General features: G+C 38.7%; 2 protein-coding genes across 4 annotated transcripts in view; one reads left to right on the top strand and one right to left on the bottom strand.

Annotated features, from left to right (window-relative positions):
- CCNI (cyclin I) overlaps window positions 1-9,460 on the bottom strand; it is a 35,194-nt gene extending 25,734 nt beyond the window's left edge. For all 3 annotated transcript variants that reach the window (XM_030313633.1, XM_030313634.1, XM_030313635.1), the window contains exon 1: window positions 8,913-9,460. Coding sequence is in view for 1 of the 3 variants with exons in the window: in XM_030313635.1 (XP_030169495.1) it covers window positions 8,913-8,987 (75 nt within the window). In the remaining 2 variants the exon portion in view is untranslated. The remainder of the gene's footprint in view (window positions 1-8,912) is intronic.
- A 7,755-nt stretch (window positions 9,461-17,215) lies between these two features.
- Window positions 17,216-19,412, top strand: part of CCNG2 (cyclin G2) — a 63,741-nt gene continuing 61,544 nt past the window's right edge. The window contains exon 1 of the mRNA XM_030313639.1: window positions 17,216-17,408. The gene's annotated coding sequence lies outside the window, so the exon portion shown is untranslated. The remainder of the gene's footprint in view (window positions 17,409-19,412) is intronic.

Genomic DNA, 19,412 nt, shown 5'->3' with positions numbered 1-19,412 from the left:
GTTACAATAATTATGTTACCTAAACATATTCACTTTTAATATGAAACCCAGTAGTAAAGACAATAAAAACATGGACATATAATTGATAGAACCTATAGACTCTGAAGAAAATATATTATTACATCTCAAATTGTGCCAACAAATTTTAAGTCATTGGATTTTCATACTAGTAATTCTTAGTAGTTATCCCAAATATTCCTCTTAAAAATCTAATCAGATAAAGGTTACTAACCTTTTCTTTCATTAAAAAAAAATGAAATCCATAGCATTATATCCCACTCATTCCCATATAATCAGTATGAAATCGTCTTTATTTGTGCTTCCAATACAGTGTCCGCTAACTAAACACAGAACTATTTATATTAGAATTAAATGAAGTTAAAATATAATTCCTCAGTCACTACTGAGTCACTACTTTAAGTTTTTTTTAAAAAAATAATAGAATAAAATAAAGAAAGAAAAGAAAAAGAAACTAGAGACTGAGATGTACAACCATGCTTAGAAAATTGGATTGAGGGGTGCCTACGTGGGCTCAGCTGGTTAAGTATCTGACTTGATTTCAGCTCAGGTCACTATCTCAAGGTTTGTGAGATCAAGCACAACCCCACCCCCCCAACCCCACCCCAAGTGCTGACAGCACAGAGCCTACTTGGGATTCTCTCTCTCTGCCCTTCCCCCACTCACACTCTGTCCTTTTGTCTCTCTCAAAATAAAAAGAAAATTGGATTGAGAAGCTAAAATGTGGCAAGACTCAACTAGATTTGATAAAAGCTAAGGAAATGAAAGGGTAATTAACATCAGAAAAAAAGATTATGCAAGAAGGCAAACGTAATAATATCGACATTTACATAACAATAATAATGAATATACTAAATAGGGACTTTATCAAACGGATAAAACTGCACTGAGAAGATGAGAGGTATTACAAGGTAAAACGAGAGCCACCCTTTACATGTCACAGTAGGAAAACTATTAATACCTAAAACTGAACTATCAAAAAACAGTAGGGCAAGTTATTTGAAAATATCTTAAATAACAAGAGAAACAGATAAGTGCTCAGAGATTCACCTCAAGAAAGTGAGAAAAGGGTGAGAATGTCCAGAAGCAGGAGACTGAGGTTCTTCATTATAAACCTCATATAACTATTTCATTTTTCAACTGTGTATATTATGTATGCGCTTCAAATTTATGGGATTAAAAAAAAATTTAAATGCCTAGAATTGACATGAAGATTTGTTTTAAATAAAATTAAAAAATTTTTAAAACAAATAAACTTATTCAATTTCCATGCCACCCTTATCCTCAACTCCAGGTACTCTTTCTTTTCTCTAATTTAAATTCAAGTTAGTTTACAGCATAGTAATGGTTTTAAGAAAATTAAGTGACTCATCACTTACATATAACACCCAGTGCTCATCCCTAAAAGTGCCCTCGTTAATGTCCATCACCCATTTAGCCCATCCCCCCAATCAACTCCCCTCCAGCAACCCTCAGTTTATTCTCTGTAATTAGGAGTCTCTTGTGGTTTGCCTCCCTGTTTTTCTTACTTTTCCTTCCCTTCCCCTATTTTAATGTTTCATTTCTTAAATTCCACATAGGAGTGAAATCTTATTTGTCTTTCTCTTATTTTGCTTAGCATAATACACTCCAGTTCCATCCACACTGTTGCAAATGGCAAGATTCCATTTTTTTTAACTGCCGAGTAATATTCTGTTGTGTATATGTATATATATGTATATATATATATATATATATATATGTATGTATGTATACCACATCTTCTTTATCCATTCATCAGTTGATGGACATTTGGGCTCTTTCCATACTTTGTTGATAGTACTGCTATAAACATTGGGGTGCATGTGCCCCTTCAAATCAGCATTTTTGTATCCTTTGGATAAATACCTGGCAGTGCAATTGCTGGGTCATAGGGTAGTTTCTGTTTTTTGGGTATTTTTGAGAAACTATTTTCCAGAGTGTCTGCACCAGTATGCATTCCCACCAACAGTGCAAAAGTGTTCCCCTTTCTCTGCATCCTTGTCAACATGTTATTTCCAGAGTTGTTCATTTTAGCCATTTTGAAATGTGTGAGGTGGTATCTCATTGTGGTTTTGATTTGTATTTCCCTGATGACGAGTGAGGTTGAGCATCTTTTCATGTGTCCGTTAGTCATCTGGATGTCTTCTTTGAAAAAGTGTCTGTTCATGTCTTCTGCCCATTTCTTCACTAGATTATTTGTTTTTTGGGTGTTGAGTTTGGTAAATTATTCCTAGATTTTGGATACTAACCCTTTATCCAATAGTCATTTGCAAATATCATCTCCCATTCTGTAGGCTGCCTCTTAGTTTTGTTGTTTTTTTCACTGTGCAGCTTTTTATCTTGATGAGGTCCCAATGGTTCATTTTTGCTTTTGTTTTCCTTGCCTCTGAGACATGTCTAGTAAGAAGTTGTCACGGCGAAGTCAAAGAGGTTATTACCTGTGTCCTCCTCTAGAATTTTGATGGTTTCATACATTTAGGCCTTTCATACATTTTGACTTTACTTCATGTACAGTGTAAGAAAGTGGTCATTCTTCTGCATGTTACTGTCCAGTTTTCCCAACAACACTTGCTGTCTTTTTTTTCCATTGGATATTCTTTCCTGCGTTGTCAAAGATTAGTTGGCCACACATTTGTGGTTCCATTTCTGGGTTCTGTATTCTGTTCCATTGATCCATGTGTCTGTTTTTGTGCCAGTACCAGGTTCTATCCCTTCCCACTATACCTCCTATGAAATAATAAGCAATAGGATAATGAAATGATACCTACCAATATTATCTTTTTATCACTCATAGAACCCTGATAAAACTGGGACTCAATCAAAGGCTGGTTTTAATCCTTGGGGCAAAAAACAAAAACAACCAAGAAGCAAAACAAACCCAAATTTAATCTTTCACAAGCCAATCTTTCAAATGTTTGAAAGCGGCTACCATGCCCACCAACTCATCTTTTTCATAGCTGTAAAACTGTTCAAGGTTTCCTCACATGACATGATTTTTGTTCTTCTAAATTAGCACCAGTTTCAGTATTGATACAGTCTAAGATCATTAGCTATTTTTTTGGAGTCTGCATCACACTATCAATTCAGATAGAATTTATGGTCAACTAAAACTCTTAAGACTAAGGTACACTCAGGCAAATTCTCTTCACCTGCCCCACTCCATTGTGCGTGCAGTTTTGGTGCCCTTTTTTTGAAGGTAGACGGGACCTTGTTCAGGACCATAAATATACTCTTTATTTTTAAAAAAATCATCTTGAAGGAGAGTCACCTTATTAGATTCTAACTATTGTTACATTATGCTGAGGTGTTCTGAGATTCCAATTTTGTTGCCTTGGTAGTTTTCCCAGATTCTCTAAAATTAGATGAACAAAGTCACTATAATTTCACCTGAAGCAGATATAAATATTAACCTTGGAAATGGAGTATAAGCTAGATGACCATCTGTTAAGAGATATTTAGAAAAAACACCTATATTAGTTGGAGATTAAACTTCATTGGTTCTAAGGCTTCTTCTTTACCATTTTATTTTTTTTATTTTTTTTTTTATTTTTTTAAAATTTTTTTTTTCAACATTTATTTATTTTTGGGACAGAGAGAGACAGAGCATGAACGGGGGAGGGGCAGAGAGAGAGGGAGACACAGAATCGGAAACAGGCTCCAGGCTCCGAGCCATCAGCCCAGAGCCTGACGCGGGGCTCGAACTCCCGGACCGCGAGATCGTGACCTGGCTGAAGTCGGACGCTTAACCGACTGCGCCACCCAGGCGCCCCAACCATTTTAGTACATAATTAACTCTTGTCGAAAGTTACCTGTTTCATTCCATTAGCTATACCCAACAGGGTGGCTCACCAGGATCCCCCAACTTTCTCAACATTCTCCAATGGCTAGTTGCCCCTGTGATTACTCTTCCCTCAAAATGTTTGCTTTGAAAATTACCTTTAAATCGGATGAATAGGGGACAGAGATGCACGCACAGCATCACATCATGTAAAGAAGAGTAACATCAGATTCAAGAGATTCCTGTTCTTCAATCTTCTACAGTTAAGATTCTAAGTAAGACTTTCAAATATTTAGATTTGAAATTTAACAATTTCAAACAATTGGGCTCTTTCCATACTTTGTTGATAGTACTGCTATAAACATTGGGGTGCATGTGCCCCTTCAAATCAGCATTTTTGTGTCCTTTGGATAAATACCTGGCAGTGCAATTGCTGGGTCATAGGGTAGTTTCTGTTTTTTGGGTATTTTTGAGAAACTATTTTCCAATTGTTTAAAAACAATTTAACAATTGTTTTTAAAACAAAGAAATCTGGGTCAAAGAAGAAATCATGAGGGAAATTAGAAAATACTTCAAGATGAATGAAAAAGAAAACCTAATATGCCAAAACTTATAGGGTGCAAGTGGAGCAAACTATACCAAAAGCAAATCAGAAAAAATATGAGCAGAAATTAATGAAGGAATAGAGAAATTGAGAAAAATCAATGAAACCAAAAGTTGGTTCTTTGAAAAGATCAACAAAATTGGCAAACCTTTAGCTACACCAACCAAGAAAAAACAGAAAGGTTAAAGTACTAAAATCAGGAATAAAGAGAAGACATTACCACCTATGCTGTAGAAATAAAAGGTATTATAAAGAAATTTTATGAATTGTTTGCAAATAAATTGGACAATTTGCATGAAATGGACAAGCACCTAGAACCACAGATTATCAAAACGGACTTCAAAAGAAACAGAAAAAGCTGAACAGCCATACAAGAAACTGATTCAGTAAACAAACAATTGTCAAAGAAAAGCCTATGCCCAAGTGGCTTCACTAGTGAATTCTACCAAACATCTGCAGAAAAATTTTAAAAATTCTTCACAAACTCCTCCAAAAAGTAAAGAGCATTTCTCAACTTACTTTATGAGGCCAGTGAAGCAAAGACAACAGCACTAGAAAACTATTGATGAACATCTATTCTTTTTTTAATTTTTAATTTTTATTTATTTTTGAGAGAGAGAGACAGGCAGAGAGCAAGCAGGGGAGGGGCACAGAGAGAGGGAGACACAGAATTCGAAGCAGGCTCCAGGCTCTGAGCTATCAGCACAGAGCCCAACGCAGGGCTCGAACCCATGAACCATGAGATCATGACCTGAGTCGAAGTCAGACGTCTAAGCGACTGAGCCATCCAGGTGCCCCATGAACATCTCTTCTAAATGCAGATGGGGAATTCCTTAACAAAATACTAGCAAAAAAAAAAAAAAAGACTATACACCGTAATCAAGTGGGATTTAGCCCAGGAATGCAAAGTTGCTTTAACATTCAGGAAATCAATTTATGTAATACACCATATGAAAATGAGTAAATAAAGGAACCATTCTTTGCCCACACTAGAGGAATGTAACAAAAAATAAAGAGTTAAAACTTCCTTTATCTTTCAAAAATAAGACATAAATAATCCAAGTGAAAGAAAAAAGCATGGAGGACACTTGCAGAAATATTCCAGATCAGAAGCTACAGAAAAATGGAAGTTCAATATCTGACCGTAGACTCAATCCTGTACTGGGAAGATAAACTGCTAAAAGTCATTAGTGGGTCAACTGACATAATGGGAACAGACAAATTAAAGTAGATGTTATCAATGTTAAGGTCACCTGGGTGGCTCAGTCGGGTTGAGCTCAGGTCATGATCTCACGGTTGGGAGTTTAGCCCCATGCCAGGCTCTGTGCTGACAGCTCAGAGCCTGGACCCTATTTGGATTCTGTCTCTCTGCTCCTCATGCTCTCTCCTCTCAAAAAGTAAACATTTTAAAAAGATTTTTTAAAAATGTTATCAATGTTAAACTTACTAATGATAACTTTACTGCAATTCTATAAGAGAATATTCCTATTTTTTGGGAAATACACAGTAAAATACTTAGGAGAAAAGGGCCATAATGCATGCAACATATATATGCGACAAAGAAAGAGAGGATAAATGATAAAACAAGTGGGGTGATATATTAATGATAGATGAATCTAGGAATAGGGTTTCTTTTTGAAATTACTCTCAAGTTAAGAATGTTGGAAAACCTCCCTCCCCCCTCCCCCCCCAACAGAAGACAAGTTATGGAAGTATTTATATTACCAGGACACCTTTTAGATTCCTTTTTTAAGATTCTAGTAAGACAAATAATGGTACAGTGAAGAAAACATTAACTTGAGTTTTGTTTCTCTGATAATGCACAAGTTTGTTTTCTGATGTGTAAAATAGATTGAGTTAGATGAATAATGAAACCTGCTGAAGAATAAAATACAGGGGCGCCTGGATGGCTTAGGTCGTTGAGCGTCCAACTTCGGCTCAGGTCATGATCTCACTGCTCATGGGTTCAAGCCCCATGTCCCGTCGGTGCTGACAGCTCAGAGCCTGGATGGAGCCTGCTTCGGATTCTGTGTCTCCCTCTCTCCCTGCCCCTCACTTACGCTCTCTCCTTCTCAAAAATAAACATTAAAAAATTTTTTTTAAAAAAGAATGAAATACAAACACTTAAAATATAATTTTACTGTTTGAAATACTAGAACTTTATGGTTATATATATCTTATTATTTTATGCCATTAGTTACATCCAAAACTTTGAATGCTCAGACAGCTAGAAGTCTCTAGGAACTAAGAAACAAAAAGACTGTTTTGGTTGGCATATTCCATACACTTCTAACTTTACAGTAGTTTCACATTTCTCCTGCCATTCTTTCAATTACCACTGCTGCTTCTTTCTCCATGTTTATCAAATAACTTAATGTATGAGTGAATAGTTTATAAAATGCCTACTGTACAGTATAAACTATATTACAAATCTACATACAGAACCTCCTGCTCTTCTAAGAAAACGTGCTGCACAGAGCTGGATAAACAACAGAAACTTTATTAATACAGAATTCTTATATTTATTATCACCATAACACCAACTCCATTAAAATAATTCTGTACTGATGCTGACTTCTGGAACTAAGTTCCTATTCTAAAAAGAGGGATTTTAATGTGACCATCTTGACTTTATGTTCCTAACCTAATAATGAACTGCAGGTACTCGTAATTCCAAAACAGCCTGCTGTTTGCTTCCCTAGCTCCATGCCTTTCCACACACTGGTCTTTCAACCTGAAATGTCCTTCTCTAGCTGGCACTTCCCTTTCTACGGAGCTGTCATTTGCACAGGTCTGTAAATAGTACCCTGCCTTCTCACATCTGTACTTGGACATAATCCTACTTTTGAATTTATCTGCTCTGTGATAGACCTGTCTCTCCTACTAACCCTGAGTTCTTTGATAGCAAACACTCCAGAGTTTAGCACTATGCCTAACAAATAGCTTATGCTTAAATTCTGAATAAGTAAAAGCAATCAGTGCTTACGACTTAGCCAGGTATTGTTCAAAGTATTACACCATATGAACTCATTTAATCCTTATACAACCTAACAAAGTTGGTATTATTATTACACCCATTTTTAAAGATGAAGAAACGTACAGAAAGGTACCTTTCGTTTTTAGTTTACAATCGGAATAAAACGTGTACACGCTCTCAGCTTCCAATCTTCACCAAAAAACATCGTAGAGCTCCATTCTAACCTACTAGGAGTCACACTGTCGCTTAAACCCAGTTATCGGTCGCTGCAAATCATCGCTACCGTGCCTTCCCCACACATGCTGATTCTAACTAGTCTGCTCTACATCAGTAAGAAATTTATCCCAGTCCAGAAGTTCAGAATCTCCCATCCTTCTGGTTCCAAATCTGCAAATCTAAACCCTGTTCATTCTTCATCTATTTGTCCACTACCTTCTATCTCATCTACCACAAATCACGTGGAAAAAGCAGACGCAGATAATCCTATCGTTAATGTTTTCAACAAATGCATTTTTCGGTAAATTAGAGACTCTACAACATAGGCTGTTCGGGTCTGAATTCTGGCCACCCGGCTCTAGCTGTCACCTACAGGGTAAATTACTTCATCGTGTGGACCCTCAGTTTTCCTCTTGGATAAACTAAGGCTCCCGAACTACCTGCCTCACCACGAGTCCTTTTGAGGCTTCAGTGAGTTGCAAACTGCTTTGAACAATGCCGTCAGATAAAAAGGTTCAACAAGTGTTATTTATTAACATCATACCCTGCTCCTCAAACGGAGGCGCTCTCCACTGAGAGAATAAAAAAGCTGAAGACTTGAGCTTGACATTCAGAGGCCTTCAGTGACTCCATTCTACCTCCCCAGGAACACCTTCCACTACTTTGCTACCCAACTCTCAACCCTTGCCCAAATGACCTGCAATGGAACCTCGAGCTCAAGAGGGGGCCGTTCTGTCCTCTTTTCAAAAATTTCGGGTACTTCAACCCCGCCTTTCTATCTCACCTCCTTTCCAATTTCCCCCACCCACTCACACCCGGGGTAACATTCCCCTCCCGCGAGTGCCCGCAGTACTGGCCGTTCAACGGATCGTTTGGCATTCATTCCGCTTTGCAATGTCAATTATCTTCCTTTGGCTCCCGCAGTAGCGTTGAAGTCTAAGGGTGGGGGTGTGTCTCCTTCTTTGTGTGTTACACAGGCTCGAGGTGCCCAGTGCACCAAAGTAGACAATTTGCTGCTGCTACAAAAAAGTTACTCGCTGACAAAAAACTAGCCCGAAAGGGAACACAGCAGAGCCGTTTACAAACTGGGCAGGTGCTGAACCGTTCTGGCGTGGAGAGGGCGGAGTGGGGGGTGGTCGCGAAGGTTTCCTTTGGAGGGGGAGGCGGGGGCCGGGCCTCAGCCGCGGAGCGCGGCTCCCGGAGCTTCCCTTCAGGTGGCACGGGGTGGAGGGGCAATGGGGGGGGGGCGCGAGCGCGGGGCGCGGAGACGCCAGTCCCCCCCCCCCCCCCCCCCCCACCTTCTCCTCCTCTTCCTCCTCCTCCTCCTCCTCCCCGGCGGAGCTGTAGGCCTCACAGTGGTGACGCGGGGTCATCCGGGGGCCCGTTACCACCCCATTTTCCTCAGCGCGCGTCGGCGGGGCGCGCGGGACGAGGACCGGACCGACTGAGGAGGGAGAAGAGGGGGAACCGGGCCGGGGGAGCGCGGGCGCTGGCGATCGAGCGGGACGCACGGCTGTGGCCGGTGGGTCAGCGAATTAGTTCCATGACTTCCCCGGACCTGAGGCTGCCGCGGCCACCGCCGGTCCCACTCCTCCAACCGCCGCCGCTAGTGCCCGGGTGGGGAGGGGGTTCCCTCTCGCCATAGGGCGGCGGGGGCCGGGGAGAGGCGGGGGGTGAGACCGGCTCTGCCCCTGCCCGGGGGAAGCGCCTCCGAGGGGAAATGGTGAAAAGGGGGGAAGGGGAGAAAAAGGAAAAAAAAGGGGAAGGGGGGGAAAATAAGAAAAAGCGAGACAGAGGCGCTGCCGCGTCCGCTCGCGGGGAAGGCTGGGGAGGGAGGGGAGGGAAGGAAGAAGTGCCGGTTCCTCGGCTCCGCCCTCGCGGACCGATTCCTAGACTTGCTCACTCCCTGTAAACAAGGCTGAACTGGTCTCGTGCCCTGTCGTTTTTCCTCTCCGCCGCCTTCCTCGTCCTACGAACGTACAGAGGAGCCCGGCAAAAAAAAGCTGAGCTGTTGGAGACGGGAGGGAGAAGTCTTTAGCACTGGGGTGGAAGAAAGGAAGACGTTTTCTGTGTGCTAAGGGAGGTCAAAAGTGCACGGACTCATTTTCCTTGGAGAAGCGGAAGGGCACATCATCAGCTTCACGATGACGTAAGCGCTCTCCACTCGCTGGCAGAGGCGTGCGGTGGCCGGAGAGTGCGCTGCGCATGCGCCCCGGGGAAGAAAGAAGCGGCTGAGAGCTCCGCTTGGGGGGTGGGGTTTTGTCTGGATGCTCTTCTGGACGACCCCAGAGCTACCTGATTTTATCCAACCTAATAGGTCTTTAGAGCTTGTAAGAAGGGTTTATTGGGAAGGGGCTGGTACTCTGTTGTGTAAAGATCTTGCATTCTTTGTTGACCTCGCAAAAAAGTGTCTGACAATTACGTATAAGTAGAATTGCGGTTTTTCTCTGTGGCGCATAGTGGATGGAGGTAGATTCTCAAGGGCTTTAGAAATCTGGCAATTCGGAGGTTCATATCCATAAGCACCTTCTTGGGTGCTAAAGTCGTCTTTTACAACCGTAAATTATACTCCTGATGGTGGGGAACCTTCTTGGTAATGCTCCAAGGGAATTCTATACACTTAACCAACACATCTGAGTATTTTAGTAGGTTTTATTACCAGGTCTTTAATGAGTGTGTGGGGACATATAAATGTGTTTTATTTGAGGTTCTTTTATTCACCTATGATAATTTTGGGCTCATCTTTTAGTTGCTGCAATTATAGAAAGAATATGTGAAATTACAGAAAGGAAAAAAAAGCCCTCAAAGTCAACTATTTACAGGAGTAGCTCCTATTTTTTATAGGCCTATTTTACCAGTCATTGACAAAAATTATATTGAGCATATTCAGCACTTAGACTCAGTGCTAAGGTCTAGCAAACTGGAAGTAACCAAGACAGAAATAGCTCCTGCCTTCATGGAGTGTACAATCCAAACAGGATAAACATTAATCTGATTATCACTATCTAAAATTACTCAGTACATTTTTACCCAAAGATTACAAAACACTAATTTGAAGGGATATATGCACCCATGTGTTTATTGCAGCATTACTTACAATAGCCAAACTGGAAGCAGCCCACCTGTCCGTTGATAGGTGAGTGGGTAAAGAAGATGTAGTGTATATATATATATATATATATACACACACACACACACAATGGAGTCTTATGCAGCCATAAAAAATGAACTTGCCATTTACAACAACATAGTTGGATTTACGGAGTATAATGCTAAGTGAAATAAGCTAATCAGAGAAAGACATATATCCCTCGTGTGGTATTTAAGATACTAAACAGCTAACAAAAAAAGACAAACAAAAAACAGACTCAGCTATAAGAACAAACAAATGAGTTACCAGAGGGAGGTGGGGGGGGGGGGGATGGGGGAAATAGGTGAAGGGGATTAATAGTACACTTAACTGGGTGAGCACTGAGTAATACATAGAACTGTTGAATATATTATACACCAGAAACTGATATAACACTGTATGTTAACTACACTGGAATAAAATAAAATGAAATGAAGAATAAAATTACCCAGTATATTGAGTTGTGTAGATGTATTCCCACCCTAAAATACAAGATCTAGGATGACAGGGATCTTGCATATTTTGTTTCATCCTGTGTCCCTGTCCCTTTAATAACCTCTCAATATTTGATTACTAAAAAATTACCAGATTCAAAAGTATTAAGATGGAAAATTGCAGACTGCAATGGAAACACTTAACCTTAGCCTAGTTAGGGATATCAGAGAAGGTTTCTCTGAGGAAGTGACATTTAAGATGAGACTTGAAACCACTAGGCAAAGAAGTGGGGAAAAAGTGATACAGGCAGATGAAACAACACGTACAAAGGGTCTGAAGCTGAGATGTTCTAAAAATCTCTGAAAGGTAGTATATATAGCTGTCTTGAGAATTGAGGGGGAGAGAACTGAGGACTACAGGTCCATAGGACAGAGCAGAGAATGGGAAGCCCAGGAAGGATTTTAAGTGGGTTGTATCCTGCTTTTTTTTCACTTCATGTGGCCTTTTCCCATATTACTATGTGGTTTTCCTTCTACATGGCAAGCATTTTTCTGCAGAATACTTTTGAGAGTGTAACACTTCTGCATAATATCTTTGGGAGCGCAGCATAATTACATTGTTGGACCATGATTTTCACTCCTGTAAGAATCATTATAAATTTTACTTCTAGATATGTAGCCAGGAAAAATGAGAACATGCCCAAGGAAAAATTTGTTCATGGGGAGCACCTGGCAGGCTCAGTCAATAGGGCATGCAACCCTTGATCTCAGGGTTGTGAGTTCAAGCCCCACGTTGGATGTAGAGATTACTATAAAAATAAAATTTTTAATTAAAAAAACACCTGTCCATGAATATTCACAACAGTATTATTCATAATAGCCAAAAAAGTGAAATATCACAAGTATCCACCAACTGATAAATGTATAGATTAAATGTGGTACATCTAAACAATGGGATATTTGGCCATAAAAAAGGAGGTACTGGTATATGATGTAACGTGGATGATCCTTGAAAACATGTTGTCTTTTGTGCCTGGTTTCTTTCACTTAGTGTAATGACTCCATTTATATGAAATGTCCAGAATAGGAAAATCTATAGAGGCATAAAGGATTAGTGTTGCTTAGCACTGGTTGCAAAGATGGAATTGGGAGACGATAGCCAAAGGATGTTGGGTTTCCTTTTGAGGAAAATGTTCTAAAAATTGATTGTGATGATGGTTGCACAACTCCAAATATACTTAAAACTATTGAATTGTACATTTAATTGAATGGAATGAAATGTGAATTATATATCAATAATGCAGTTGTCAAAAAAATGAAAGAAACAAAAAGAATCCAATTAACATCTTCATTTGTGACCTTTTTTGGGTTATTACTGGGTCCAATAGTACTTACAGCTTCATGGCTTTTGATGAATACCAATTTGCCAGGCCATTTGGCAGAGGGGTTAAACCAATTAAAATGTAACTGGGAACATTTAAGAGCTTCTACTTCATTATGTACTTAACCCTTTTGAACTTTATGTTTATTAAAACTGTCTTACTGTCTGTCAGAGTGCCAGTGACAATTTAATCTACAGTACTATAAATGGAATTTCAAGTAATTAATAGGTGGTAAGAACAAGTTTCAGTTGTCCCAACAAAAACTATCAACTTTCTTCTACCCTGTTCACCCATAAGACCTTGCAATCAACATCTCTATTTTCTTAATAATTGTGAAATTGCTTTTACAATGAGTATAGTTGTAAAAAAGGAAAGCCTTTGAAGTTCCCTTAGAAAAGAAATAAGGCATATGAAGTAAATATATTAATATCTATGTATTGGCAAGAAATTCATCGTTTTTCATTTTTTTCAGTCTTTTTAGAAATGTTTCCCTTTTGTCCTAATAGTAAAAATAAATATCTTTCCATATGGCACTTGAAAATAATGATAACTAAAATACATTGATTACTTACTATGTGCAGGCAGTGCACTCATGTTGCATTCTCTCATTTTTATTCCCACAGCACTCCTCCTCCTCGATAGTAGGTATTTTTTGTTGTCCCCATTTTACAGAAGATAAGGAGGTAAAGTAAATCTGCAGGCGTGAAGAGGCATAGCCAGGATTCAGACCTAGGATGTCTAACTCTGGAGCCTGGTGTGCTTCCAATTACTACCCTTTCCTGCCTCACCCTGTGGATATTTCTGGCCTACATTAAATCTTTGAACAAAAATACTAACCCTCTGGTTATTTTTGTCTTGCCTTTAATCTTAGAACACATAATTTTTTTTTAAGTTTTTAGTTAGCAGTTTATATTTGTATTTCTAGAGAGTTGATTTCTGCTTAAAAAGGGGTTATTAAATTTTCTTAGACCTGTTTTAGTTCATGACTGGAATATTGAATCTTGAAATAATAAACCTGCCTTGCTCCAAATGCAGAGTGGTAGAGTAGGGAAACACCTGAGAAACAGTGTTACTGTCATAAGAAAGGCTCTGTTCGGAAATGCAAAATAGTGTAAAGTGAGACAACTGAAGGGAATCAAGTTGATGAGCAGAAAATGGTTTGCCATCCTTAATCTTTAAAGAAAAATAATTAGAAGTACACTGCTTATATTTTTATGAGTATAGAAGACAGGCTATTAAATCTTTAATGACAGAAATTTCTGGTCTCCTTTGTCTTAAATGAAACTTTTAGGATAATGTTCCCAGCAGAAGATTTATGAAGGTACTGTCTTGAAGGAGAAATACTGAGGCCTACAGGAACCAAGGAAATGATTTATTTCCACCATAACCACTTATCTTTAGCATCTGCTTACACTTAAGGATCCTTTTTACAGCTTCCAAAATATGTTTTCATTAATCACTATGGTGACAGAATGTAAGAGGAATAAACCTCCCAAATAGACATCAAGAGAAATCAAATAATATAAAGACCTCCTATTTACTAGTAAGTGGGGAGAAAGGGCTCAGACAAAACAAGTCAAAAATTCAAAAATAGGAAGCCACAAGCTGCTTTCCAGACTGACCAACTCTGAAGGCAAGCTGGCTTTAGTTTAGGTTTTTCATATTCAGGTGCTTATTTAGAAAGACCTCACCCAAAGGGATCATTGGTTGCATGCTTCATTAAGCAGGGCCTCAGAAGTCAAACAGCAGTCACCTATTTTAAATTTGTAAGTCAAAGAGTCTTCAGTAGAAATATTCTTTTGTTGTTCTTGTTGGAACAAAAATATACCATTCAAATGCCACCACTTTACTCTTTCACAAACTGTTTTGAATCTTGAACGACCAAATTTAGTAATTTCAGGGAAAAAAATCTTTTTAAACATATCTAATATAATCGAACTACCAATACATATTGTTTCTTGTCAAACATTTATGTATGGACAGAGAGGTAAATGTCTTCCAAAGTTTTAGTCTCATCACAACATATGTTTACTGCAACCCTTCTTCTTATAAGTAAAGGAAAAGAACTATTTGGGGAATCAATTGAAATTATCCACAATCAGGGTTTCCAAAACTTCTTTCTCACATAGCTAAGCTACTTCTATTACCAGACGGTGATTTAGTAAATACTGAGTCCCAGTTGCATATTGGGCTAGGCACTGTATGGAAGGTGAGTCATACATGGTCCTGTTTGTAAGAAACGTATTCATTCATTCTGTAATTCAGCAACATTTACTAGCTGTGTGCCTGTGAGCAAGTTAATCAGCTTCTCTATAACTTGACCTCAGTTTCATCATCTGTAAAATGAGGGTAATAATATGTCTCATAGGTTTTTATGAGGATTAAACGGGAAAATATTTGCAAAGATTTAGATCAACGTATGACACTGGAGACACTAACAGGCTAACTATTGTAAGAGTCCTTTATGTGCCAGGCTTGAGTGTGATTTTTTTTTTTTTTTACACTTAATACAGTTAAAGATGGCCACCCTCAAGCAGCTCTCAGCCATGCAAGTGAGACAATCGCATTAACGAACATTATTCATATAACATGAAAAGTTTTATAATAGTTTTATGCAGAATGCTATGGGTAAACAGAGGAGAAATTCTGTTGATCAGGGGTGCTTTTATAAACTTGAATGTGGCATTATTTGCTGTGTATCAAATTTATATTTACAAAATAACAGCCATATAAAACAAGTATTTAGGGTCTTACACAGTCTTGGAGGCTCAAGATCCAGGAGTATCTTAGCTGGGTAGTTCTAATTCAGGGTTTCCAATGAGACTACAGGGAAGTTGTTGGCTGGAGCTGATGCCATGAGGGGCCTGGAGAATCTGCTTGCAAGTTCATCGTGTGGCTGTAGTCAGGAGGCTTCAGTTCCTTGCCACTGGGCCTCTCCAAAGGGCTGTTCATGTCGGCTCCCTCATACAAGTGATGAGAGAGACAGAGGCAAACAGAAACAGAGAATCAGAATACCAAGGTGGAAGCTGCAGTCATCTTATAACCTAAACTGGGAAATGATGTACTGTCACTTCTGCCATATTCTTCTACTAGTTAGAAGCAACTCACTAAAACCAGGCCATACTTAAGGAGAAGGGAATTAAACTTGAAGAGCATCAAAGAATTTGTGAACATATTTTTAGAACCATCACAGGTATGGAAAGAAGAGTAAGGTTTAGCTCAGTAGACAGGAACAAACTTATGACAGGCAAGGGAAGAACAGAAACAAAAGAATACAGAATTAAGGGAGTTATTGTTATTCCCATTTTAAAGATGAGGAAACAGGCTTAGAAAGGTAAAGTAACTTTCCCATCATGTGTTAAACGGTAAGTGGCAGAGCCAGATTCTGAACCCTATTTTCAGTTCTAGAATTCAGATCTTATCACTACCTGTATTAGGCAAGTTTCTTCAGAGAAACAGAACCAAAAGGATGCAACTCCATCTATATCTACATTTATCTCTATATGGAGAGAGAGAGAGAGGGGAATTTATAACAAGGAATTAGCTCCCATGATCATGGAGGTTTGGTAAATCCAAAATCTGCAGAGTAGGCCAGTGGTCTAGAGACCCAGGAAAGAGTTGCAGTTCAAGTCCAAATGCAGTCTGCTGGCAGAATTCCTTCTTGTTCAGAAAAGGTCAGTCTTTGTTCTAGTAAGGCCTTCAACTGATTAGATGATGCCCACCCATGTTATGGAGGGTAATCTGCTTTATTCGAAGTCCAATTTAAATGTTAAATCTCATCCAAAAAAACACCTTCACAGAAACATCCAAAATAATTGTTAACCAAATATCTGGGGACTACAGCCTAGCCAAGATGACAGATAAAATTAACCATCATATTACCCTGTACAGTACAGACAATTTGGGGTTCAGATTGCAAAGGGCCCCAAATGCCATACTCAGCAGATTGCTGAATTTACAAAAATTAACCAGTGGCTCTCTCATGGCTTTCTGATGTCTAACCAGACATGACTTTGAACATCTTATATTGGTGGGGCATTCCCATAGAATATTGTAATTCTATTAGGGAATGTATATTGGAATATTTGTCATGCTTCATCTTCAGTACTATTTTGACAAGTGAAAAATTTGGTTTTATTGACATTACACTTTTTCCTTTCAATGATTTCCTTTCCAATCCACATAGTTTTAGTAATTAGCCTTTCCCATATTTCAAAATGTTTACTCATTTCAAAACTATTTTTCTCTATTCTCCTCACTTGGACTTTTTTCTCTTAACTTTTTCTTTTGTTTTCGTGCCTTTTTTCAAGGATTCCTTTTAAGCCATGCCTCCTACCAGACTGAAATGCAAAATTAGGAAGAAAGACAAAAATGTAGGTGGGAACTAAAGGACCCAGTTTGTATACCAGCTGGACTTGGTGGTTCTAAAAGTATAAATATTGTTCAAGCATCTTTTCTTTGCAGAGGGTGCATAAAAGAAAAGCTGTTTCATCCTTGCTGCTGGAGATATTTTTCTTTGTAGCTAACATCGAGCAGGAAATTCTTTATGTTTATCTCGGAGCTTCAGAACTTGAAGTCATAATGGTTCCAGCCTATTCTTTTGGCCCACTCCATTCTGGGCCTTCGTCGAGAACAAGACACATATAGCGTGGGCAGGAGAGTCTTGTGAGGCCACTGGAAAGTGATCTGAATTACAAGTCTGTGGTTACATCCTGCCATAGCCGGAGAGAACAGGAAGCAAAGTCTGGACAACCAGCAGAGCCAAAGATGCAACAAACTAGAAGGGAAACAGAGCTGGACTTGCAAAATAAATGGGGGCAGAGACCTGGTGGTAAAGCATAAAAGAAGGTAAGAGAGTTTGGGAGTTAGTTCTATGGATATAGGCCAATTTTCACTTTCCCTCTTAAACACATCATTATATAATTTGTGAGTTTCAGAGCACCCATGGGTGGATAACACCACTAGATGGGTTGGTGAATTCTATTAAATGAGCAGATTTTGTGGGTGAGTGAAGAAGACATCAACATCGTTTGAAAGAGATGCTAGCTTCCTAAAAAAGAAATATTTAATGCATCAGTGCTGCTCTGTGTTCTTTTCTTTCCCCCACCATCTCCTCGTTGCTACTGATCATCCTACAAGCTCAACCAAGTGTGATTTCCATATTTAGTGCGTTAGGAAAAGGGCTTCATTAACAGTATGAAGAAACAAAGGTTTTATCAAAATCAGTTTCTTTTATTTTCAAATATATCAACACAAATACTAGGTCAATGAATAAAGGAGATTTTGATTGTTTCTTTATCTTTCTGTCTTTAGTAAAATTAAATCTAAACCATCTTGGAAAAATAGTTTTCCTGTTTTACCTAGAAAGATTGCCACTGGAGGTATTCCATAAATCCTCTTAACTAATCCATTCTAAAGGAATATACTCCTCCTTTTAATTGTGTTCCTTTGCATATTTCAGAAAACTATTCCTTATACTAATACTCATTTGAAGTCTGTGATGGCAGAAATGAAGACCCCAAAATCTAACTAAACAAAATACTCTTTGGATCAACCTGTGTAGAAAATGATCAGCTAATTTTGACTTAAATTTCATCTATATTTATAACCACTTGCATTTTAAAGCAAAAAAAAAAAAATACCCCAAACTCACTATTCTGTAAGATAATTTCTATTCCTGAGTCCATATTGTCTTCTGAATGCTTGGGGATAAGGTTGGTACGGAGGAAAAATAATGCTGCAGAAATAATATTGAGAGGAAACAACTATTGTGCTAAAGAGACTGCAGTATTCCATGGGACCTTCCATTCCTCCTAGGATATCAGATATTCTCCATCATGCCTCTCAAAGAGAGCCACTGATCAATTTTTATAGGTCCATTGAAACTTGGCTTCCTGACCACTATAAGAAATTTATAACATACATATAAATAGGTAATGAATATTAAAAGTCTGATTTGAATGCCAAGTCAGGTTTTTTTTTTCCACCCAGAGAATTGTTGAATAGAACAGACTTCTTTTGGCAACTACTCCCACATGCATTATAATATATGCACCATATTCTTTACTGTAGAAAGTTATAGTTAAGGCCACAGAAACTGGATCTTGTCTATGTGAAAAAACAAGGCTATCTATGTTACTGATAATGTTGCTTTTATATTTATACATAGTATCTTGCTATTTGCCTTTGCTTTTAACATATTTTAGTGCTTTAGTTTCTAAAACTATTCAAAAGCCAAGTAGTTATTCACTAAGTTCTCACTATTCACTGAATTCAAAATGAATTTATAAAACTTTTAATGTCAAGTGGTAGCTGTTGACTTTTATAAGTTTGATATACATTAAACTAAGGAACCGAGACAAAATGTAATTTCTATGCTAACAAAACCAGGATCCTTTATCATAATACTAAAATTATTTCTAATTCCAGGAGTTGAATTACAGTAAAAGCCAGCATTAGAAAAGATTTTCAACAGGTTTTTTTGAGTGGGGGGCTTTTTTTGGATTAAGAGTCAACCATCTTACATTAAAAAATTTCATTAAAGCTTGCTGCAATCAGTACGTAGCCTCATGTCCTACAGCAGCTTGAAGGGGTATAACCCAAGGTATAACCCCCAAGGGGTAGATGCCATGACAACAGGAATTGCTGGCTCTGAGCAAGCCCTGTCAATGCTGGTGCCCCAATCCTCCTGGCACTCAAACTTTCTACTTTCCCTTGGCAGGTTCGAGAAGAGTAAACTTTGATCTGTCTGATAGACATTGAAAGAATTTCATCTCTGTTCTCTGCCTGGTTGCCTTTGCACAGCTGCGCTGCTGGCTCTCTTCAGATGTGTACTGACCTTGGCATGACCTG

Source organism: Lynx canadensis, chromosome B1 (genome assembly GCF_007474595.2).
Source record: "Lynx canadensis isolate LIC74 chromosome B1, mLynCan4.pri.v2, whole genome shotgun sequence".
Lineage (NCBI taxonomy): Eukaryota > Metazoa > Chordata > Mammalia > Carnivora > Felidae > Lynx > Lynx canadensis.
This window is presented reverse-complemented; position numbering and strand designations above follow the sequence as displayed.